We start from the raw sequence: 23899 nt of genomic DNA, 5'->3' as shown, positions 1-23899 counted from the left end.
GCTCACACCCAGTTCCGATTCAGTTTTTCTTTGGCTGTCCCTCCCTCTGCCCTGCATTTTATAATATAGAACCTGCCATCGGGGCAAAGAACAAAAATCCTGGTGTATTAGCCATGTGCCTAGATTGTTTCCCTCCCATTGTTGCTGGAAAGGTGATGCTTCTGACTCCCCCGTTATCTCTCTGGTTCAGAGGACTCTTGTGACAAAGGGGACCCCTCCTGCCCCTCCCATCTCCTCCTGTCAGCTTTCCTGCTGCCCCACTGCTAAATGCAACTCCAAGTTGCCTTTCATTCGCTGAAAGGCCGACGAGGAACAGCTGGAAATGGACAGTGAGCGAGACAAAAGGGGAACGCGCTCATTGTTTCAGCACACAAAGCAATCGCAAGGACACAGCTCTCTGCCCCCTTTGCTCCCAAGAAGGGCTCCTCTGCCCTTCCCCACCTGATAACGCCGGCCAATTCAGAAGGCCTTGCTTTCTGGAGCAGATGGAAAATGGTGATATGGCCGTCCACTTTCTTCCACCCCACCCACAATAATTCCCTATAGAGCATTTCCCCACCCCCAGAAATAAATGGGAAACGATTTGGGAGAAACATCTCAGAATATTGAGCTGCTGTAATTTGAGGACTCCTGGGAGAAGATTATGGGCTCATCATCCTCTGGTTTAGGCCCCAGCCCTGTCCCCCTGCCTCTGCCCCAAATCCTCTCTATGGGGTTGAGCGTCTCATACTCAAGGCATCTGATCAACTGAAACAGATTAATACTGGAATGTGTGATGAGACAAAGCATACCTTACAGAGGGCCTCTGTGTTAGACTGGGAAGTACAGTGTCTAAAGCCAGTTCACAACAATGTGATGGTACAGGCAGATGTGACTTTCCAGCTGGGTCAGCCCTACCAATGTTGTGGAGCACAGAGCTGAATACACTGTGTGACTTGCCCCACACCCCCTAAGGTATGCAAAAAGTCCCAGGTTCAATCCTCGGCTTCTCCAGGTAGGGCTGGGATAAGTTCCTTGCCTAAAACCCTGGAGAGCTTGCTGTCAATTCTGGTTCTGAGCTAGATGGGCCAATAATCTGACACATCACAAGACGGCTTCCAATGTTTCTACATGGCCAGCTACCTGAAGGTGTGGAGAAATACGGTCCGTATCTGTATGTGGAATGGGACACAAAGGGGAGCTCCTTTGTCCATTGCCCCATGCAGCAGAACCCCTTTTGCTATGGTTTGCAAATCAGAAGCCGACTTTGTGAATGCAGGCCAGCACCACCACTCCCTTCATTTCCCAGCGTTAAACATGGCTTCGTGTTAAATGCACAGCGATGCCCTCTGTGATTTACAGAAATCAGATTCCCTCTTAACCATAGCTTCAAACCACGGGTACTGTTTCAGTTTTGTAATAGAACCACAACTGCCACTGGTGCCCATGTAAAGTGAGACCATATTTCTGTGAAGGGAGGGGGCAAGTTGCTCTGAAAAGTAAAGGAGGAAAATGGCGCTTGCATTGTGTGTGGACCATTTAGAGATTCTGTTACATTACAGTATGCAAGTATAAATGAATAAATGGAGAGCGAATCTGCTGCCTGAGACATCTATGGGGTAAAAGGCAGCAGATTTTGGCCCCATTTCTGCCAAAGCAATAGTGCAATTCCTTCCCTGTGAAGCTTTTTCAAGATTTACCTTTAAAATCCAGTATCCTTTTTCCAACAACGTCTGGCCAAATGCAGGTTGGGTTGGTGGGTGAGAATATACCTGGTCTTCTGTATTAGAAAAAGAAGTGTACAGACCATACATTCAAAGCACATCCACACACATCCCTCCAGAATCCTGGGAATTGTAGTTTACCCTTCAGGGATCTACAATTCCCAGTACCCTTAACAAACTATGGTTCCCAGGATTTGGGTGTGCTTTGAATGTATGGTGTGCATGCAGACAAAGATGGTCCTGGTTGCAGTTTTAAATCGCTGTGTTTTTGTTGCAGTTTGGTGGTTTTACTCTTATCTTGTTTATCTCCTGTAACAATGCTGAGGTGGAGTCTATCTTGCATGTCTTTTTTAACTGTAGTTTCTCCCAAGGGACTAGGAAAGCCCTAATATATCCCATTATACAGTCCCTTCCTGGCTGCTTTTCTGAGTCTCTCATGATCACTTAGCTTCAGGGCTCCAGTAAATCACCCACAGCACATTTTTGAAAATGGCCATCCTTATTAGACCACTTCTGATTGCCTTATAAATATAGGGACACTATTTAGGTTTTTTTAAAATAAGCAAGCAAACAAACATAATTCTGTTTTTTAGTTGTATTCATTATATTTGCTATTCATTTTTTCTAAATTCCAAATTGTTACAAATCAGACCAAATTACTTAAATTTAATACAATTTCTTAAAATCAGGTTTCCAGCTCCTGTTGCAAACATATGTTGATCATTTCCTCCCAAAGCTGCATCTTCTCTTGTTTAATGTCCAGTTGTCATCCTTCACTAGATGTTAAGTAGTATTTGTTATTAATGCTGTTAATTGCTGATTTCAAAGAAAGAAAGGGAAGGAGGGAGGTATATATCTTGTTATACTGTGATATCTTCATGAGCCACCTTGATTTTAAAAAACGACAGTGTCAATCAGTAACAATAACAAGATGGCCACTGGGGAAAACAAGCATTGCATAAAGAACATGCCCTTCTCTTTCCCCACCCCCCTCATCCCGGTTGGTGCAGGCTGCGTGGCGCCTCTACTCAACGGATGTCAGCCGGGCCTACCTGACAGCCACCTGGTGCTATTACGACAGCATCCTTCCATCATTTAGGTAGGTGTCAAGTTGCCTTGATGGAGGAGCCTACTTGGTGGTGGGCCCCCAAAATTCACAGACTCTCTGCAAGCCAAGAGGTGGAGAGCCAGGGTTGGCTGGAATGGCTAAGCCAGTGGGGCGATAATTAACATCAGGTTCAGGATGGCAGTGGTTGGACTAAAGTTACATTTTTTCCTGTTTTCTTTGTGGATTGTTGCCATTTCATGTAACAGTTTTCAATATAATGGACGTATCCGTTCCCCAGCAAATAAGAATGGTGGGGACATTTGTGTCACTGACTTTCTGCCATTCATCCAGTGTTGGGTAGCTGGTGTTTGATAGATCCAAATCAGGGGGGTTCTTATGTTAACTTAAGTTAAGTTAATATGGCGAATTAATTTGGGGAAATGTTGCCATGCAGCAATAATCCACTGTTCTTTTTCTGTTCAGTCTATGCGCTAGTCAGATGTCTGTCTTTAGGATGGGAAGGGAGAGCACAGAGGGCCTGAACATTGCAGGCACTCGGGTTGAAAGGACAATGTCTCTCCCTCTCTCCCTGTGCAACACTCTTTTGCTTCCATTGTAGTGAATGACAGCCATTCTGTTGCACAAGAGAGGGGAAAAACAGGTGCCCTCAGGAGTGTGGTGGTATGACTTTTAAAGGTGAAGCAGTGGCTTATGCCTCCCGTGCTGCTGTTTTCCCTGGAGCCAGTGGAGGAGTGAAACAGAACATCTGCTGGCTGGGGATTGTGTGCAGATCTCACACCCTCATCACAAGGCATCACACTTCCATCACAGTTCCATCCCCCTCTCCCTTGACACATGACCTTCCCATCTCAATCAGTGTCGGGACTTTGTTTGCAAAGACTTCTGTGGAGACTGGGAGGTGCGGTGTGGATGTTGGAGGAGACCCTTAGTCTTTACATGCTGATATATATACTGTACTCACTCACATACATATATACATGAATATGCACTGGTGGGTGTGGACATACGATGCTGGCCTTTACTGAACCAGACTTGTTAATCCATCTCGTTAAGTTCTGCCTCATTTGACAGGCTCTTCAGGGTCTCAAGTTATAGCAACCCATAGTAGAAGTCATATGACAACCCAGCCCAGCAAGTTTGCACCACAGAATCAGAGAATGGAAGAGTCGGAAGTGAGACAAAGGGTCGTCCAGTCCAACACCCTGCAATGCAGTTGTCAGATGATTGATTCTGCAAAGTACAGGGAATGACTTCCATACTTACCTTTATATGGCCTGATTCCACGGCTGGTTTCAGAAAACATCTTCAGTAGTGCACACCCTGTTGCAGAGGCAGCCAAACCTTTGGGGCCAGTAAGCACATCTGGAATTTTGAGAAAGTGCCATGGGTGCCTGCCTCCCAATGGCTGCTGCTGGGGTGTGGCAGAGCACAAAATTGCTGCCGCATCTACAATAGCAGGGGGAAAAACAGGGCTACAAAGCAGCCCCCCCTCCCAGAACCCCCCTCAAGCCAGTGGGAGAAATGGCATGTATATCAAGTGCCTCCACGTTCATTCACAGAAAGAAGCTCTTTGCACTTCTCAGAGCAGAAGGGAAGATGGATGTCCAGCCCTGGCGTCCCGTGGATTGCAGGCGTGTTTCAAGGGGGCAGGTCCAACATAAGAGGGCCTGAATCAGTGAAACCAGGAACCAATCGGGAAAAGCTATCAGTTGTTCATGCATTGTAGATTTTTACGGGGATATTTTCTGAGAGCTTTTGTGGGCACCATAAGAAGCAATTACATTAGTGCCGGTGGGTACAACTTGGGCAGTCTGTGCTGTAGCAAGATGAAAATAGAGCACTCTAAAGAGCAAGGTGCTGCAAGTTCCTGTTTAATTTGCCTGCTATTTTGTTCATTTTATTTATTTATTTATTTACTTACTTACTTACTTACTATCTATCAAAAGATTTCTACACTGCTTTTCATTTACCAAAAAGAATGCCGCAGTGGTTTGCACAATAATAAGGCATAACAGTATCCAATAAAAATTAGTAAGCAGTAAAATTGTCACAGTCACCAAACTCTACTAATAATATGAAGGGTTGGGGTAGCCAGTGTGGGACCAACCAGTTGTTTTGTCATACAGCTCTCAGCATCTCTTCCCATTGGCCAGGCTGACTGAGAGTGCTGGGAAGTCTAGGCCAGTGTTTCCCAACCTTGGGTCCCCAGCTGTTTTTGGAGTACAGTTCTCACCATTGTAGACCACTGGTCTTGCTAGCTAGGGATGATGGGAGCTGTAGTCCAAAAACAGCTGGAGACCCAAGGTTGGGAAACTCAGCTCTGGACCATAACATCCTCAGGTCACCATGTTGCTACCCTTGGCCTGGATGAACAGGCATGTCTTCCATCAGTAGTGAAAGCACCCCACAGCTGAGGCATAACTTGCTTTGACAATACAGTAGCTTTGTATGCAGTTCACTCTGCTGCCATCGGAAGGTTGGAGATGGCATATTTTGTTGTGTCCAGTAATTTCAATGTGTTTTCAAGCTGTGTGCAGAACCAAGCAGTTTATAAGGTTCAGGTCCAACTATGAAGCCTCACCACTGCAAGGTTTTGACCAGGCATTCGAAGGCAAAATACCAAAGCCGAACATCTGTAACCCCCCCCCCCCAGTTCAACAAACCCACCTTGGCCAATTCACACCTCGGAGAGACCAACTCAAACAACTGAAAGAATTATGGGATATCCCCCATCTTTATTCCCCCCTTCAATTTCTGTATGTTATATTGATATTATTATTATTATTATTATTATTATTATTATTATTATTATTTTCTTTCTCCCCCTTTTCAAAGCATTTTAATTTCTCCATGTTTTTATTTGGACCCACCCCTAGAGAACTGGTCCTTATGTTTGACCACTTGCACCGAGCTCGCAACGGGGGGCTCAGGAACTCTGAGGTGAGGAAATTCCCCGATGGAGCTCCACCACCGTATCACTCCTTCACCTCTGGCCTGAAAACCATCCATCCTCCATTTTGCTCGGGGGAAAGGTAGGGTCAACGCCTGTGGTGTGTCCCCTCTGTCTGTCTGGTGTGTTGGCGCTTTCTCACTCTGCTGCTGCTGCCTTCTGGTTTAACATCTGACAGACGTTGAACTGGCTTCCTTTGGGTTTGCAATGGCCCTTTGACTTGAATGCACCACCAGTCCTTGTTCTTGGCCTCCCCCTTCTGACTGGAGTCTGCTGCTACATTTTGCCTATTCTAACTAATCATTTTTAACAAGTGCATTTTCTACAGAGAACTTCGGTGTTTGTGAATTATAGCTGTCACCATCATTGCCTTTTGGTGTGGATTGTAAGACTTTGCTAACAGTGGGAATCTAGTTTTCTTTCACAGATTTTAGTGCCCACCTCTGAACCCTGAGAACCAAAGCTTTTAGGATATGTTTCTTGCTGCTGTGATTGTAGGGCAGAATGAATAGACAATGGACAATGGAGAATTTGTTTCTGAAGACTTGGAGGTTAGGATTGGGCTTCTTTATTCTGCTCTCCAGTAGTTACAAAGAGGTTTAGAGAATAAGCAGCACAAGCTACTTCCTCTCTCTCATCCCTGTGATCAGGAAATCTGCTCTGAATCAAAGGGGTGGCAGCAGTGGCATAGCGTGGATTACCTGTGTCCGGGTTAAGGAAAGTATCCTTAGCAATGCCTGCCAATAGGCTGAAATGAAGGGGCAATAGCTTGGCAACCTGTCTGATTTGCAGCTGCAGTGCCCCATGAGTGTCAAGCACAGCTGAGAGTGGGATGGGGATTGGTCAGGAGTGGGTGACTTTCCAAAGCCTGTGCAGAGGGCACCCTAGCAACCAGCTGCTGCCCAAATCCGCTCCCCAGTCCACCCATGTGAACATTGGGAGATTTTCTGTGTGAGGGGGAGGACGCAATATTTTTCATTTTTCATTACTACTTTCTTTTTCTTTTGAAATTTTGCACCCCTAAGAACTTTGTGCCCAGGGCAACCACCCCATGGCCCTGCCCATGCTATGGGTGGCAGAGAGTGACAAGAGGGGGGAAGATCTGCAAGGCAGAAGGTATGGTGATCTATGCACATGGTGACCGGATCAGCGATAGAGACTTAAAAAAAGACATATATTTTATTGGTTTTTAACAACTATAATAAAACCTGTAGGTTCTTACATGCCTACATCATGCACATATAAGAAGGAGAATTAAGCAGAGGCACTGCAAAATAACTGAATTATCTGAGACACAGCCTCTCCCAAAGCAAGCATGAGTGGCTGGAGGTCTGACATTGACATCACTTCTGTTTACATGGCTGTTGTACAGGAACCAGAACTTATTATACGGATCTTGTTTAGTTTGGCCTCTGACAGCTCTTCTGTGCTGTGTTAGATGCTCAAAAAGAGCCAAATCCCACGTTTTCCCTTGCCATCTGGGAAAAGTCAGACTTTTGGGGGTCTTTCCAATGGGAGGTGGTCTCTAAACAGACAGCAGCAAACAGCATGGCAGTCAGGTCCTTATTTGTAAGAGGAGGGACAAGGGACTTTTGCTTTAGGAGCAGAAAGCTGTTTATAGAACCTATAAACACTGACGAGGGTTTGGCAACTTGTGGGGATGGAAGGTGGGAAGCAGAGACTACAAAGTTTGTGCTTCACGGTGCTGAAAATCCATTGTGTGTTTGTTCCTTCGTAACAGACAGGCAGCAAATATTTCTTGAGGCTAAAAAAAATAAAATCTGCTAGCCCTTAGCTGGGCAGATTTGTCGCTGGATGCAACCAACTGGATTGTCTTGACTATATGAAGGCCTGTGTTGCTGGGCCGGATAGTTCCCCCCCCCTCAAGTCTCCTTTGCAGTCCCTACCTCATTTCATCATCTTTTTCTCTCTCTCCTCTTTACCTCCCTCCACTTCTCCTCCTCGTCCTTCCTCCACCTTCCCATCTTCACCATTCCCCATTCATTCCTGGAAGCTGGAAAGAAGAGGAAGCTCCACCCCACAAGTGTTTACGCCTAAGGTAACCTTTCCCTCAAAGCTGCTGTGTGCTTTTATTCCCCCTCAAAAGAGAGACCACAGGACGGTAGGTTTTCTTCCAGAAGTACGGACGTTCTGCAGCTGCTGCTTGGGGAGAGGTCATCAAAGCTAAATAAACCTTGAGTGTGTGTTTCTGTGTGTGTGTGTGTGTGTGTGTATCAGGAAAGAAGCCAGTACATTGTTACCACAGAGACATTGCCCGCATGCTTTTTAGGCTCTAAAGCAGGTGGTGTCCTCCTGCTGGTCTCCTAGCAACCACCATCACTGACCTTTGGCCATGCTGATTAGGGCTGATGGGAACTGAGAATCCATCAACATCTGGAGGGCACTGCAAATGATCAATGGCCCCTGGATCATATCCAGGCCTAAGAGGGGAGCCATTTGCCAGACCCAGAAACAGAGAAATGGATAAGCAACACCTCAAAAAATGGGATTTGATAGCAGGCCACATTAGGGTCATGGGGACTCAGCCCATTGCCCTCACTTATTTCTCCCAAGCAGTCTTCCAAAAAGTTGGTTGCTGACACAATTGCATTGTTTTGATGCTACTGCACAGCTGCCTGTTCCAGTGTTCCAATGAATGCATGTCTCAGAATCACGATCGCAGAGAGACATCTTCCGGTTTTCCCTGGAATGCCTCTGTCAGTTGCTTCTCTCGTGCAAAGTTTCAAGTATGCAGCTTGCCATGTGGAGGCAGAGAGCGAAAAGTGAGAGAGAATGTGTGTACCAAAACTTCCTGCACAAAAACTGGTTATTTGCTGCCCCCCCCCCCAGTTCTTTCTCTGAAATGTGCTTATCCTTTTTAAACCAGAAGTTTTTCCAACAGGTTTTTTTATTTTAATATAATAATGGATTGCTTCCTGAAGGGGTCCAATAAATTGCCCCATGCCTGCTCATTTGAATTAGGACCAAAAACTTATGGATGTGAGTTAAATATTCAGTCACATTTGTCATTGAACGATTCGTTCTGCAGGGGGTGCTGTATACACACAAGCATCCATTATTGCCAGCCTCAGCAAGGCTTTTTCCCTCTGGGATCATCCTTCTAACTTCCCTTCTGCTGTCCCCCTTACTAACTTTTTGCCTCCTCCTCCTCCCACCTTTCCCCTTCTGTTGTTTTCTTTCTTTCTTTCCGTTTCTCTAGCCAGATCTTTAGTAGTAAAAGGAATTTCTTTCGGATTCACACCGGCTGGAAACAGAGGTACCGAGGCTTTGGATCTGCTACCCAAGAGATGTTTTGGGGTTGAATTGGATTTTAATTGTTGTTGCATTGTTTCGCCCTGTGTTGGTTTTTCCCTTTCCTTTAGAAAAAAAAAGGATGGCATGCTGCTCCAATGTGCAATGGAGATGTGCATGGGGGTAACCCTCTGAATCTTGCTATGAAGTCCTTTCTTGGTGGGAGATACGTTTGCTCTCCTGCAACCAGATAATCAGTCTCCAGTGCAGCTTAAAAGGAGATTCCATTAATGCCTTTCAGCTGGAACCATAGAAAAAGGAGAGGGAACTATTCAATGTCCCCCAAACTCCTTTTAAAATGGTTCCTTTCCCTAGTCTTCTAAACTTTTCTACTTCCTTTCCTGTTGGGTTGGGATTTGACCTGTCTGAACAGAAGGCAGTTGATGGACCAAAAATTGATCAAATGTTTATGTGACGTGGATTTTATCAGAACAGTGTCACAGAGGGAATCATCCATGGTTCAAAAAGGTACCACTACCAAGTCCCCCAGAGGCTCAAGGGGTGGAGACTCAGAAGCCAAGGGGATGGAGTGTGTTTGGGGCAGAAGATGGTAGTGATGGCTCAGGCTGGGGCTTCTCAAACAGGGCCTGGAGCTAATAGCAGAATCTCTTATCAAGCTAAACTCATCAAGCTTACCCTCTTTATTTCTGGCCAAACAGCTTGATACTTTACTCCTCTTCTCAGCAAGGACAGTGAGGATGGGGTTCAACCCTGGACCAGCGCACATCATGAGAGCCACCAACCCTGTGCTAGAATTCAGTTTTATAGAGTGCTGATCTCACCAAGGTCCCTCCCACCTGTAGATAATGCAATGGGCTCACATGAGAGACATCACTGTTGGACAAGCTGTATTGCCAGGACAATAACTTTCTCCTCCTCAAATTCTCCATTCCAAGGAAGGGGAGCCTGCAGCCCTCAAGATGCTTCTGGGCTGCACCTCCAATCAGCCTCAGTCAGAACGGCTGTTGGCTGAAGATGATGGATGCTGTACTTTAGAGATTCCTTTAGTGACTAAATGTGGCCACTAGACAGAGTTGGTCCATGTGGCTTCAAGTCAGGAAGTTCCTGTTTTCAAATGTGATTGTGTTGTGAGCAGGGAGTCCTGCTTCCACTGCTATCAGATGGCCCCCATAAAGCAGTAAGGAAGATAGACTTCTGCTTCCATCAGTGCTCAGCTGGGGCAGAAGAATTTCTGCCCCTTCCCTTTTGCAACAGCTCACTTATTGTCTCTTTTTAGAAGGCAAGGGAAGAAGAAGAAGAAAAGCTCAGTTATATGAAGCCCAGTTTGGTGGTGGAGCTTGTAGGTTTCATTAAGCCCCCTGCCCTACCTCCCTCATTTCATAATCTGAGCAGTGCCAAAAATTAATAGGAGGAAAGTAGGATTTTCCCATTTTTTTCTTATAGCAACCCTGAGAAAGCTGTGCTGGAGATCTGCTTGCCTGTAGGTGCTTGATGACAAAGTGGGTTTGGAATAACTCTTGGGGCCAGTAGTGTCTTTGTGGATTCTCTCTCTCACCCACAACACCACATCATTCCAGGGGAAGTGGTTCCATTAGCACGGTGATGTCACCACTTTTCATGGGCGTCTGGATTCCAATACGAGCACGTGCTTCTGCGTCTGGGTGCCACGCCCACATCTGCAGGGACGCAGAGAGTCTTCAGAGTCCACAGCTCATCCTGTAGGACTTCTGCTGCATTAAACCTCAAAAGGATTGCATTCAAAGCTCACCTACTGACCCCACACCCCGAGATTTTCCTAGGTGTGCATCCATGGAATTATAAGTTGGTGGTTGTCATGGATGGGCTCAATCAGTTTTCACCCACAGGAAGAATTTAGTCTGGCAGAATATGCTACACAAGGGCTGGCCCTGAAGTTATTCCTATCGTGTTTTTACTTGAGATGCATGGGGGAAAGGTGGAGCAGGCGAGGGGGCCAAGGAGGTTGACAACTGCCCCATCAGTGCAACCCAAGGAACAAGGCTGACAAATAATTTCTGCCCTGGTGGCAGTTCTTGTGTGCCAAGGAACCCTGGCTTGAAAGTCAATTGGCATTATCCCTCGGCAAGAACCCCGGACAAGCGTTTCCAGAACAACAGCTTGATCACAATTACAGATCATAGGAAGCTGCCTTATATTCAGTCAGACCACCGGTCCATCTAGCTCAGTATTGTCTACAGTGACTGACAGCAGTTCTCTAGGGTTTCAGGCCAGGTCCTTCCTAGCCCTACCTGGAGATGCTGCTGGGGTTTGCACCTGGGACCTGCATGCACAGCATGTGCTCTGCCACTGAGCTATGGCCATGGATATGTGCAGAAATAATTTTTGTTGGGGGAAGTCTGTGACACTTGCATGAGTCTGTGTACAGTAAAACAAATAAATGCATTTAGGATTCAGGGGGGCAAATGCCCTCCCCCAAAATGGACACCCGTGGCTATGGCCCTACCCTCAGCACAGCAGTGTAGAGCTTCAAGGAATGCTGGGGGTGCAGAAAGGGTGAACTCTCAGTTCTTGGAGGGCAGGCTTTGCCAGCCAGGTGTGCTACAAAAGATTTAGGTGGTGGCAACTCCCATTGGTCCCAGCCAGCATGGGTTGTGATGGCTGGAGCTGATGGGAGGTGTAGTCCAAAAGCGCCTCTAGGGTACCTGGTTGCAGAAAGCTGCTCTCAGATGATGCTGAGGACTAGGAGGAGACCTGCGATCTGTGTTTTGAGGGTGCACTTTAGTGGACTCCCCTGCAGTGCATCAGTGAGTTCTGCTGAAATCCAGCCAATGTGGAAAGGGGTGTCTCCAGTTAAAAGACTGAAAACACCTGGCTGGAAGGATTGGTGGAAGAAGTTACCCAGAGCAGATGCAACGTTCTCCCCCCATCCCACCCCAATTCAGAAGGCACCGTGGTGCTTGAAGGTGGCCAAGAGATGGTTAGTCTCAGGGCTCATCCACCCTTTTGTTTGTGCTGCAATTTCCAGAAAAAATCAGGGAGGAGAAGACTTTGGGTGGCTGCTAACCATGATGGCTGTTCTCTGTCTCCATGGTCAGAGGCAGCAATGCTTCTGAATATATATTTTTGGGAAACTGCGGGAGGGGAGAGTTGCTCTTGCACTCAAGTGCTGCTTGCAGGTTCCCCACAGGCATCTGGTTGGCCACTGTGAGTACAGGACGCAGGGCTAGACGATCCAGCGGGCTCTTGTTATGTTCTGTGCTTCTGACAGACACATTTTGCCCATTCACTCTTATTTTAATGTTGAAGGCTAACAATGCTTTGTTGTACCTGGGTGGCAGAATGCCTTCCAGAGTAGCTTACAAGTGAGATCAAGAAACTTAACATTTCTCTTAACTTTTGTTTGTTTGTTTTATGGAAAGTTGATAAGACCCAAATGTAAAATCCTCTGCTGTTAAATTTGCCTTTGTGTGGATCTTATGCAAATGGTGACTTCTGGTCCTTGCACCTTGGTTGTGGGGCTGCTCTTGCGTAGCCTCCAGACATCTTAGAAAGGGTTATGCGATGTGGTCTGTGCTACATATTGTTTGTTCCATCTCTGGATTTCTCAGTGGTAGCAATTCTTTCAATGCTGGATCTTCATAAAAATCCTGTGGGTCAGTGCTAGTGATGTCACCAAAATTTGTATTTCTGGGACTTCGAAATACATACTTCAGGAGTTCATAATGCTCAACTCAAATATGGGGTAAGCATTATAACCCCTGAGGTTGTTGCTGTTTTGTAGGTCAGAACCAGCACTTTGAATTCGGCTCTGGGACAGATTTGCTGCCCTCTTCCTCGCGCTGTCAGCTTTGCTTGGGTTGGAGGCCTCAACTTCCTACCAAGGGAGATGTTCTTGGCCATTTAGCCAGAACATCAGCCGAAAGACTTATTTATTTTAGCTAGCTCCCATGTACTCCCCCAAAACCTCTGGAGTATCCAAACATCTCCTTTCCAGGCCTCCTTTTTCTGGCGGTGTCTTTCAATCTCTCTTTATCGGTTGGTCATTTTAATGCTTTATATTTTTGTTTCTTTCTTTTTCAGCCCTTACCGTAAGTACCTCAGTAGCATCTGGACCATGAATAGCGTTTTGTGGCATGACTTGATTTTGTCCTTTTCCTTCTCTCCCTTCACCTATTTCTTTGTTAACAACAACAAAACAACTGTCAGTGGTCAGGATTGGGTGCACTATATAGTGCACAAATATATATATATTTGTGTGTGTGTGTGTGTCTCTGCACTAAGGTAACTCAAATTCTACAACAAGCTGGATTCTGCAATCTTATGTCTGTTAAATATATATGCATGGACTCTCTTACTTTGCATTATTTATTCTGGTTCTACTAGTTGGAAGGAGGGGTCAGGAGCTGTTCAGGGTACTGAAACTCCACCCCTAATCCTTGCAAATCTTAACCAGAATTCAACAAAACTTGCCCACACACTTTCATGTTGTTGTTAGCAATGATAAAGACTAGAATCCTTTTTTTAAAAAAAGTTGACGTTCTCAGAGAGTCTTAATCCTTAAGTCACTTTTGCATTTTTAGGGGAGGTTGTGTGGAATTGCAGCTCTGATTTATGATATGCCTGTCCCCACATCCTAGAGAGTGCCCTTACTAAGCACAAAGGGGAAACTGGTCCCTCTCCCTTTTCATGTAGATTTCCCTCCCTACTTCTGCATAGCTAGGATGTCCTTCCCTGCCCTGATGCCCTCCAGAGATTTTGCACTACAAAATCAGCCCCAGAGACTGGTGGGGCTATGGAGGAGAGTTGTACCCAAAAACATTTGAAGGACACCAGGGGAAGGTTGAGCTAAGGAGTGGATTTAGCTTTGATACTACTGGTTGAAGCAGTTGAAAGAGATGTCGCTGCCTTACTTAAGAACCAGTCATTTAACTTTTTCTTTTCACTTCCACAAGCAGCAGAAAATAAAGCCATCCTTGTGGAAGGGAAGCAGTCAAAATCATTTGTAAATGTGTTAAAAAATAAAAGACACCCATTAATTGCAAAACAAAATGACAAAAAAATAAATATCACTACAGTTTCTACTGCCATTTGTACGCTAGCTAGGACCACCTTCTTATTCTGGATTAACTAATCCAGGCTAAAATGCATCAATTGGGGCACAACATGCATGCCTTTAAACTACTGTGTCACACTTACATTCCTGATTGGGTAGGGAATCTGTGGCCCTCCAGATGTTGGACTCCAGCCCCAGCCAACATGGCCCAAAGTCAGGGATGATGGGAGTTGTAGTCCAGCAACACCTGGAGGGCCACAAGTTATCCAGTCCTGTTTTGGATTAGTCATATTGCAATCCTATCATACCTACTCAGAAGTGAGTGACACTGAGTTCAGTGGGGCTTATTCCAAGGAAAATATTACAGGATTGTGTTGTATGAGGGGCTGGTGGACACACAGCATATTTTGACCAGTCATTGGTCTTCGCTGATGCCTGACTTCTAGAATTGGCTTGTGAGCAAGCAGAAATTCACTTGAGTTGGGGGAAGATACCACAGGCTAAATAAGAACCTCTTTGAATCTCAGTGTGGGTAGAGTAGCCATTTATTCAGGTTCTGAGTTCAAGACCTTGGGAAATGCCCTGTCTTTAGCCTGCTGTGATCAGGCTATTCTTTGTACCAATATTTCCTCTCTGATTCTGACATACATCTAGAGTTGGTGTAGGATGTCAGAACCATTGAGTCAGCTCCAGTCAGCTCCCTCTCGGAAGCAGTCAGCAGGTCTACCAGGGACCAGAGTGCAATGCACCACATCTCTCTATCTCTTTCTCTCTAGCGCCCCCTTTAGGTTGCTGCTTGCATCCTCCCCAGCTCAAGAGCCCCTCACCTCCCTCCTAATTTCTCCGTTCCTCCCCTGAATCCTTTGCAGCAATAAAATGGGCATCAAGGACCGCATCCGCCTGAACAATTCCCAGAGGCAGGGCAGCCGGGGGAAGCAGCATCTGGTCCCACCTCTCCGCCGCTCTCCCAGCACCGAGAATGTCAACGAGGCCATCAGCCCCACCAAGGTGCAGAAGAGCTGGAGCTTCAATGACAGGACAAGATTCCGGGCCTCATTGAGGCTGAAGCCCCGGACACCTGTGGAGGGTAGGTCTTGGGAGCACCTGCAGTTTGGGGTTGTGAAGGGGTTCTGGGGTGGGGAGAGAGGTTGCAGAGTGTGCTTCTTTTTAGGGGGTGCTCCTCAAGATGCCTGCAGAAGAAGGAGTTCTAGACAGCTTGAGGAATTGAGCCAAGCTACATGCTACTACAAAAGGAAGGAAGGAAGAAATAAAGACGTCACGGGGTCATTAATCAATCTGAATCTGCTATGGGAATTTCATTCCTGTTCTAAATATGATACTGATAGTATGCAAAAGCAGCCACCAACTGCCCTGTTCCTGCCCTTCAATCTTCACAACTTTTATTGGGATGCAAGCTTATAATATTGAGCAATTGTTGTGTGCCTGTGTGTTTGCACACACGAGGATAAACAAAATTAGAGCAAAAAGGGGGAAACACACACACAGACAGAGGGGGGTGTTGATGATAGGGAGAAGCAATTATTGTGCAAATGAACTGATGAAGGGTGGAGAGAAAGTGGAGGGAAATTTGTGCGAATGGTGGGCTGTGCCTTCCTTAAACTGACTAAGAAGGCAGGAATGCCCGGCAAGTCACTCTCCTCCCATGAAGCCCTGTTTCTGCTCACAGTTGATGGACCTGCAGAGGAAAGCAATGAGGAGAAGGCCTACCAGTGTGACTTGACTTTTGAGGATATCATGCCTGCTGTGAAGATGCTCATCAGGGCAGTGAGGTGAGCCTTGTGGGGCAAGTGCTCTTGGTTCAGGCCCCTGGGGGCCTTTGTCTTGTGTTATTTGGCAAGTGTGGCTCTGGGTACCCCTTTCCTCCTTCCATCCATCCTCTCTGATGGATTGATGCCTTGCTTTTGATGAGACAACTTGAACTTTGAGATGGGGGTGGCTGGGTAATTGACTTTAGGTTGTTGACTCCCCATTGCTGCACCTGTCCAAATGAGGGCATAGGTGGCAAATACCCAAGTTTTACAGATTGTTCCCCTTTCTGGGCTCAGAGCCCAGTACCACAAGCGTACAGATAAAGATAACATCAAAGCAAGCCAATTAGCTTATATCAAAGCAAACAAATATAAACATGTATGACAACATCTACCAATTAATTGTGGGGTTATCTTGACTACCAAGGTGGTGTTAGCAAAACTTCCGGGACACTTTGCCTTTGGTTCAGCACACCTGGTTGGCCACGGTAAGAACAGGATGCTCTGGCTAGCTAATCCTTTGGCTTGATCCCATGCACCTTTTCAAAAGTTCTTACTGGGCTACATGGACCAGTGGTAATGGGAATGGGTTAGAACATCTGCTTTGCATTGATGAGGTCCCACCACCTGGTATCTCCAATTAGCAGAGATAGACGAGTCTTCTGTCTGCAACCTTAGAAAGGTGCTACTAGACAGAGCAGACTATGCTAGATAGGCCAGTGGTCCGTCTCTCTGTAGGGCAGTTTTCATCAAATTATCAGGCTGCTTTTCCCTCAAGCCTTCTGGATATTTCCATTTTTGCAGAATTCTCAAGTTCCTGGTGGCCAAGAGGAAGTTCAAGGAGACGTTGCGTCCGTATGACGTCAAGGATGTTATTGAGCAGTACTCAGCTGGTCACCTGGACATGCTTGGCAGGATCAAAAGTCTCCAGACCCGGTAAGTGGAGCTGCCAGTGCCTGCTTGGATTAGAGTTTCTCTTGCAGGAAACCCACTTTCACCCAGAACTCGCTTCCCTCCTTCCCTCCCTCCCTCCCAGTGTTGTTGAACTACAACTGCCATCATTGCTCATGGGGCTTCTTCCCTTGTGCTTGATCCCTACAGCCAGTGCAGAATGTTGCAGCATGATTACTGACAGGAGTGAGACCCTCCAACATATAATACCTGTGCTCAGGTGTCTGCGCTGGCTGCCAGTTTGCTACCAGGCCAAATTCAAGGTGTTATTATTAATTGAGAAAGCCTTTAATAGCCTGGGTCTGGTTTACATGCGGAATCACTTTGCCCAATATACGCCCACTTGGCTGCTTCAATTTATAGCACTGGTATGGTTGCAGGTGCCATGTAATACTTGCTCAGCATTTATAAGAAATATCTAGCCATTCTTTGCCACTTGCTGCCTCTTGGCATCAGGCAAGGTATCTTCATTTAAAGCACATTACTTCCCCCAAAGAATCCTGGGAACTCTTTTTTAAGGCTGCATGGAATTATAGCTCTGTGAAGGCAAGAGGTGATATGGTTGGAGTTTATGACATTGTAAGTGGTAAGGAGAAAGTGGATAGAGGAGGGGAAACTCATTCCTCTCTCCTCCTCCTCCTCCTCCTCCTCCTCCTCCTCCTCCTCCTCCTCCTCCTCCTCCTCCTCCTCCTCTTCTTCTTCTTCTTCTTCTTCTTCTTCTTCTTCTTCTTCTTCTTCTTTTTCTGTGATCACTCATAGCTGAGTAAGATCTTTCCACAGGGCCCGCAAGACAGAGCTGTTCCACCAGGCCTTTGATCAGGGCACAGCCTGACCCCCCTCCTCTGGCAATCTGCACAGAATGTTGCTTAATGGTTGTCATTAATTTGATTTTAATTAATTTTATAATGAATGTTTTTAGAATGTTGGATTATTTTGATTGTTGTTAGCCGCCCTGAGCCCAGCTTCGGCTGGGGAGGGCGGGATATAAATAAAAAATTATTATTATTATTATTATTCCATGAACTCATGGGCATCTAATGAAGCTGAATGTTGAAAGATTTGGGAAATATGAAAGAAAGTATTTCTGCATGCATAGAACAGTTAAACTACAGAGCTCACTCCCGCAGGAGGCAGCAATTGCCTCCAACTTGGATGGCTTTAAAAGAAGATTAGACAAATTCATGGAGGAGGAGAAGGCTATCAATGGCTATTAGACATGATGGCCATGCTCTGCCTCTATGGAGGGAGGCAGAAGTGCTTCTGAGTGCCAGTTGCTCGCCCTTGCATCCTTAGCCCTCCACACATTGTTGCATCTGTGATTTCATTTTCCTGCCTTTCTCTTCTCTCTTCCTTGCCTGGCAGTGTGGATCAGATTGTGGGCCGGGGGTCTATCGCTATCGATAAGAAAAAAGGGGAGAAGACACCACTGGAGGTGGAGCTGGCAGACGACTTCAGTATGTTGGGCCGAGTGGTCAAGGTGGAGAAGCAGGTATGGCTGGAAGTGGAGGAGGGAGGGAGGGAGGGAGGGAGGGAGGGAGGGAGGGAGGGAGGGAGGGAAGGAAGGAAGGAAGGAAGGAAGGAAGGAAGGAAGGAAGGAAGGAAGGAAGGAAGGGTCTGTAATGCACACACTTGAGAGGCCTCTTGCAACCCCCAGCTAGGAATAGCTTTATATGTGGTTAATTTTTAAAAATGTTTTAAGATGTTTTTAGTGTTTTATCACATCTGTCACACTGAGCTCCTTTGGCAGGAAAGGTGGGATATGAAATAATGTATTTATTTATTTATTTATTTAGCTAAACTAAGGCCTCGTTGCCAGCTGGAACACATAGTGTCGATAAGATCAAAGAATTGAACTGAACACTCATTAGGGAGAACTTGGCTGCAATGGTGGCAGACTTTCTGAGGCTACTTTTTCAGCTAAGGACTCAATCAAATCTAGAAGCTAGAGATGTGAAAGTTGAGTTTCTCCCCTTTGGTTTTCCCTTTCCACTCTGATCCAGGGCACCAGAGGGCCTTTTTCTCCCTCCCTCCCCCTCTCTCCTTATCCTGCCCTGCAGTGTGGCAAGGCTCAACCAAGGTGTCGGATACAGTGAGATTTAAGCTACACACAAGACAAAGTAGGGTTCAGTCTGTGCTCTGGAGTTACTGCAGTTGAAACAGAGCCCTGATAGAGCAGCAGCAAGAGATGCAGCCTAATTGTTGAAACTTCCTCTGCTTAAAGGGCTCGGCCTTCTCTAATAATCTCCTCCAGCAGTGGAACAGGGGAGGTTCAGGTCTCCCTGGGTCTTTTTACAGTGGAGTTGTGAGAGGAAGACAATGCCACATTCTTGGCCTGGTGGTTGGTGGGGAGGCACTGACTCCTTCAGGAGCAGTGCCTTCCCCTTCAGGTTCAGAGTCCTCGCCTCCATCACCTGATGGAAAGCAGCCCAACTCCTGGCCTTTGACGGACCTCTCTTGCTTTGTGCAGGTGCAGTCCATTGAGCACAAGTTGGATTTGCTGTTGGGTGTCTATTCTCAATGCTTGCGGAAAGGGTCCGTGAACTCCATCAGCCTGACGGCAATACCAATCCCCACCGGGGAGCCTGACATCACCTCCGACTACCACAGCCCCGTGGACCACGAGGACATCTCTGTCTCCGCTCAGACCTTGAACATCTCCCGGTCGGCTAGCACCAACATGGACTAAGATGGCGTCCAGCCTAGCCATGTGGTCGTTACACACCAGCCATATTAGGGAGGGCGGCATCTCTCCGCTTCCAGGGCAGAAGGAGGGATAGACAAACGTTGCCGGCTGCTCTGACAGACAACGCTCCGAGAGTGAGAGCCCTTCGTCACCCTCGCCATCCTGGTGGGGCGCCAACTGACTCCTCTTAATGCACCTCAACTTTACTTGAAGTCTTCCAGCTGCAGAACAAAGCCGTTATTACTGGATGCAGTTTTCATGCCCTCCGTAGAGCCATTGTGGCACGTCTGTGGCTTTTTAAACAAAAAGTGCTAAATAGCAGCACCTGGCAGTCTGAACTGCATGGGGCAGGTGGTCTTCTCCATGGAGAGAAAGCCACACTAGCCTGAAACATGACGCAGAGGGCTCCATCCTTTGCCCTTCATCCTTTGATGAGCATCTTTGAAGGTTCTCTGCTATCAAAAGCATCTCCAGGTGCATCCAACTTCATAGGGGCTGGACCCTCCTTTGTCACAGAGGTACCAGGGCTGAAGAGCCAACAACAGCCCCCTCCCCCAGCCCAGCAAATAACACCAGTGGTTCCAGACACTTTACTTTATCGGCTTGTATCTGACCGCCTCTGGCTCCGGACTTCTACCAGGTCGGAGATGCTTACTAACAGCTATGCAAATGCTAGGTAACCCTTTCTTCCCCGGTCAAAAGCAAGGGGCATTGCGACTCAAGTGAATGTGGTTTCTTACCTTTGCATCTAGAAGAGAATAATAACTGGCAATGTCTATTCCTGCTCTTGGCAGCGTTTAAGCACCTTGGCTCTTCCCCCACTCACCCCCACCAGGTAGTGGACGTTGCTCTGTGGCCCCGATATCATAAGCACAGCGGGACCTTCCTCGCAGGGGAAGTGCTTCCCAGGTGCAGAGCAAACACGATATGCAACAATCTTAAATATGCAACCTGAAATCAATCTTTACAGTCGATCAGTGGACTTTGAGCCTCCCCTGACTAGGACACGGAGGCAATCCTGATGCCTTTATATGCTCACCTAAGAAGGCCAAATCCAGTTGGCCAGCAGCAGAGAAGTTCCTGGTGACCTGCAGGGTGTGTTGCATCTGATTCCTGTTTTTAGGGCAGCAGCCAGCCTGTCCCAAGGGATTGTGGCTCCCTTGCATCCAATAGCATTAGGCTTTCATGATTAGAGGCTCTGGTTTTGTGGTGGTTACCTTGACGGAGGGCGCTCTGGCGTAGCTTTAGATCCTCCCTCCCCTCAGACCACCTAACGAATCCAGCCCCTTTGCTAGCAGACAGGCCCTGGTTGACCCCCAATTTCTACCCCTCAGTCTCCTGCAGGCAGCCCACTAAACTGCCTTCCTACGGTTCTCACCAAAAGCTTGTTTCCAACATCATTTCAAGCCCCAACCTCTGCATCTTTGGGAGCTGTTCCCATTATGAGGCTGTGCCTCCAGATATGATGCGGTATTTTTATTTATTTTTTATGTTATTACTATATTTCTATCCCACTTTCTCCTCCGAGAAGCTCAAGGGTGGTGCACATAGCTCTCCCCATCGCTGTTTTACCCTCACAACAACCCAGTGAGGTAGGTCAGGCTGAGAGGCTACGACTGGCTCAAAGTCACCCAGTGGGCTTCATGGCTGACTAGAGCTTTGAACCTTGGTCCCCGAGGTCCAGAACTCTAACCATGACATCTCACTGGCTCTCAGACTTGCCTTCCTAATAACCTTTCCCAATTAGCTTGTTTTGCTGTTTAATCTTAATTGCAATAAGCATCACTGTAGACTTCAGTCTTGAGTGTGCTTTCCTGGGGAAGATCAGTGGCTAAGACCTTCTCAACACATTACCATTCCAGGTGTGTGCTATTACAAAAAACAACAGCGACAACAACACTTAGGTAGGGGTGGATAATCTTTCTTTAGCTTGAGGGCCGCATTTCCTGATGGGCAAGCTTCCAGTGGCCGCATGTCCTGGTGGGCGGGTCCAGAGGGTAAAGTGGGTGGAGCAACAGGGGTGACTTTTGTCTAGTAGGCAACATTCCAACTAAGCAGGAGCCAGAGGTTTCTACCTACACCCACACACAGCACACCCCTCTCCATACAGGCAAACCTGTGTCCTGTGTTCCAAGGACACAGGCAAAACACTTGTGAAAGGCATGGCCTGGGGAAAGGGGCATGGACTAGGAAGAGTCGTGGCTTGTGAAAAGCCCCAAGAGCCAGAGAGAGAGAGAGAGAGAGAGAGGCCAATGGGCCTGAGATTTCCCAACTCTGCTTTAGAAATTCATCTGCAAAAATAATGTACAAACCAGATGTGTCTAAAAGCACATGCATCATACCAGCATGCATGTCAGAGGTCCACAATTGACTGCAGCTCTGCCAAGTTGACACTCTGCCGCAAACCTGAGCTTGCTGCTGTTTAAACAGTGGCCCTTAGATCTAGTAGTTTGAGGGGACCATATACTTCCTCGCTCTCCATTTCCATCGCACATTCTTGTTGGTACAGAGCCATCCCACAATAATTTACAAGCTTGAATGGCTTGTTCCTTTCTGCCTTTCCTCCCCTTTCTCTGGCCTCTACCTGGCCACCTGGATTTCACAGTGTACTTCCACCCTGATTGGATAATTATTTTTAAGCAGGAGATCAGATCAAAGTCCTTCCTCTTCCTCATTTTTTCTGTCTTCCTCTTCCTCATTTTTTTCTGTCTTCCTCTTCCTCATTGTTTCTGTCTTCCTCTTCTTCATGGTTTTTGTCTTCCCTTCCCCACTGATTTTGTCTTCTCTTTCTTAGTGCCACCACCACCATTGTCATACATGAAGATGGAGGAGGGTTTAAAACTGGAAGGTTATCCCTTTCTTTTCACCTCACAGGCAACATCACCAGGGTGATCCAGTTGCCCAGGAGGTATCAGATTAGGGGGAGGGCCCTGCTTCCATTTCACGCCTCCTTAGGGTGCATGCCACAAAAGCCCCTCTGGCCTCCTGTGCACCTTTCTCCTTTGCATGCTCATGCATGTGTCTTGAAGAAATGGCTAGAGCTCTTCCTGACTTCTCAGCCCACCGAAGCCCACCTCTCCCCACCTCTCAATGCACTGAACACGGCGTCTTTGGAGAACACACCCCAAGTCTTCCATCCAAGACGGACGTCTCCAAAAGTGGGAGGGAGAAGGGGCTTGTGCGGTTGGGGGAGGAAGAGAGGAGGGGCATGGCTTTGACCAACCAAGGTAAATGAAGTGGACCCTCCGATGGATTTCCAAATAAACCTTGTTTCTGAGACAATGAATAGTTACCTCACTTTATTAACTTATTAACTTATTTGTTTCATTAAAGTTTTCAGTAGACGGTTGCCTGTGTGTCTCGTTAATTATCTGTTTGTGAGAGAAACCTGTGGGCTGTGTGGATGGGGGCCAGAGTTAACTTGGGCTCCATCTTGGAAATGACTGTCCATCAATCTGCATGGGGCGGGGTGAAAGATGGAGTGAGGTATGGGGATCACTAGGACCCCCCTTGCCTTTCAAGGCTATTGAAGCCTACTGTTGAGGGAAAGTTGTACATTTATTCATTCAAAGCATTTACACCCTGATGTTTAGCTCCCAGCATGGCCTACAAATCATTAAGAATAACACAGTGCCTGCCTTTGGGCTTACCAGCTAAAAACAGATGACACAAAAGGAAATAGGGAGGGGGAAAGAAGAGGAATACCAGCAAACTTGAGACACCCAATTTTTTCTGTTACATGGTTCTTGTAAATGACTGACATGGCTAGAAATGAGCTACTCACAGTTAAAAAAGCAGGCAGTGGCATATTGGGGATGGGGGCACAGTTGTACTGACAGTGTATTGGAGGAGGAGTCTGGACTAGCAGGGGAGAGGGCAAATGAGGGGAGACGGTAGTTACTGGCTGTTTCCTGCTGTTTCTGTTCTTCCAAGAATTTGGGAAGAAGCTATAAAAGGGCCCAGAGATGCCTTGGGCTACAACAGGGGTGGGGAATCCTCAGCTTAAGGGCCTCATTCCCTTCTAGGCAGGTTTCCTGGGGCCACCTTCCAGTGGTGGGCAGGATCCCAAGTAAAAGTGGATGAAGCGACAAATGTCAATTTTATCATTGTTATGCACACACAATCCTCTCTAGCCTCCACCCAGGCAAGGAACAGGCATTATCAAGCATTCAAGGATACATTCCAGCCAGGTAAAAACATTCAGGGGGCAAAGCATCAGGGGAGAGATTTGGTCCCTGAGTCAGAGGTTCTTCCCCTGCCCTATGGGCTAGGAAGAAGCACAAGAACTGGAAGAGACTTGGACCCCTGCCTTGACCTAGAGCAGCCTTTCTCAACTTGTGGGTCCCCAGATGTTGTTGAACTACAACTCTCATCACCCCTAGCTAGCAAGGCCAGAGCTCAGGGATGATGGGAGTGGTAGTACAACAACATCTGGGGAGTCACAGGTTGAGAACCACTGACTTAGAGAA

At 47.0% G+C, this 23899-nt stretch overlaps 1 protein-coding gene across 3 annotated transcripts in view; it reads left to right on the top strand.

The window, feature by feature from the left end:
* KCNQ4 (potassium voltage-gated channel subfamily Q member 4) overlaps positions 1–22779 on the top strand; it is a 93854-nt gene extending 71075 nt beyond the window's left edge. For 2 of the 3 annotated variants that reach the window (XM_028738996.2, XM_077931927.1), the window contains 8 exons: positions 2714–2802; positions 5649–5804; positions 7737–7781; positions 14897–15114; positions 15715–15817; positions 16601–16732; positions 18110–18236; positions 19215–22779. In XM_028738996.2, coding sequence (XP_028594829.2) covers positions 2714–2802; positions 5649–5804; positions 7737–7781; positions 14897–15114; positions 15715–15817; positions 16601–16732; positions 18110–18236; positions 19215–19433 — 1089 coding nt within the window. In that variant the 3' untranslated portion in view covers positions 19434–22779. The remainder of the gene's footprint in view (positions 1–2713; positions 2803–5648; positions 5805–7736; positions 7782–14896; positions 15115–15714; positions 15818–16600; positions 16733–18109; positions 18237–19214) is intronic. The other variant, XM_028738997.2, reaches the window with a different exon arrangement.
* Positions 22780–23899: the final 1120 nt, after the last annotated feature.

The sequence above is a fragment of the Podarcis muralis genome, chromosome 7 (genome assembly GCF_964188315.1).
Source record: "Podarcis muralis chromosome 7, rPodMur119.hap1.1, whole genome shotgun sequence".
NCBI classification, from domain to species: domain Eukaryota; kingdom Metazoa; phylum Chordata; class Lepidosauria; order Squamata; family Lacertidae; genus Podarcis; species Podarcis muralis.
The sequence above is the reverse complement of the archived record's forward strand: the minus strand, read 5'-3'. Positions and strand labels throughout refer to the sequence as shown.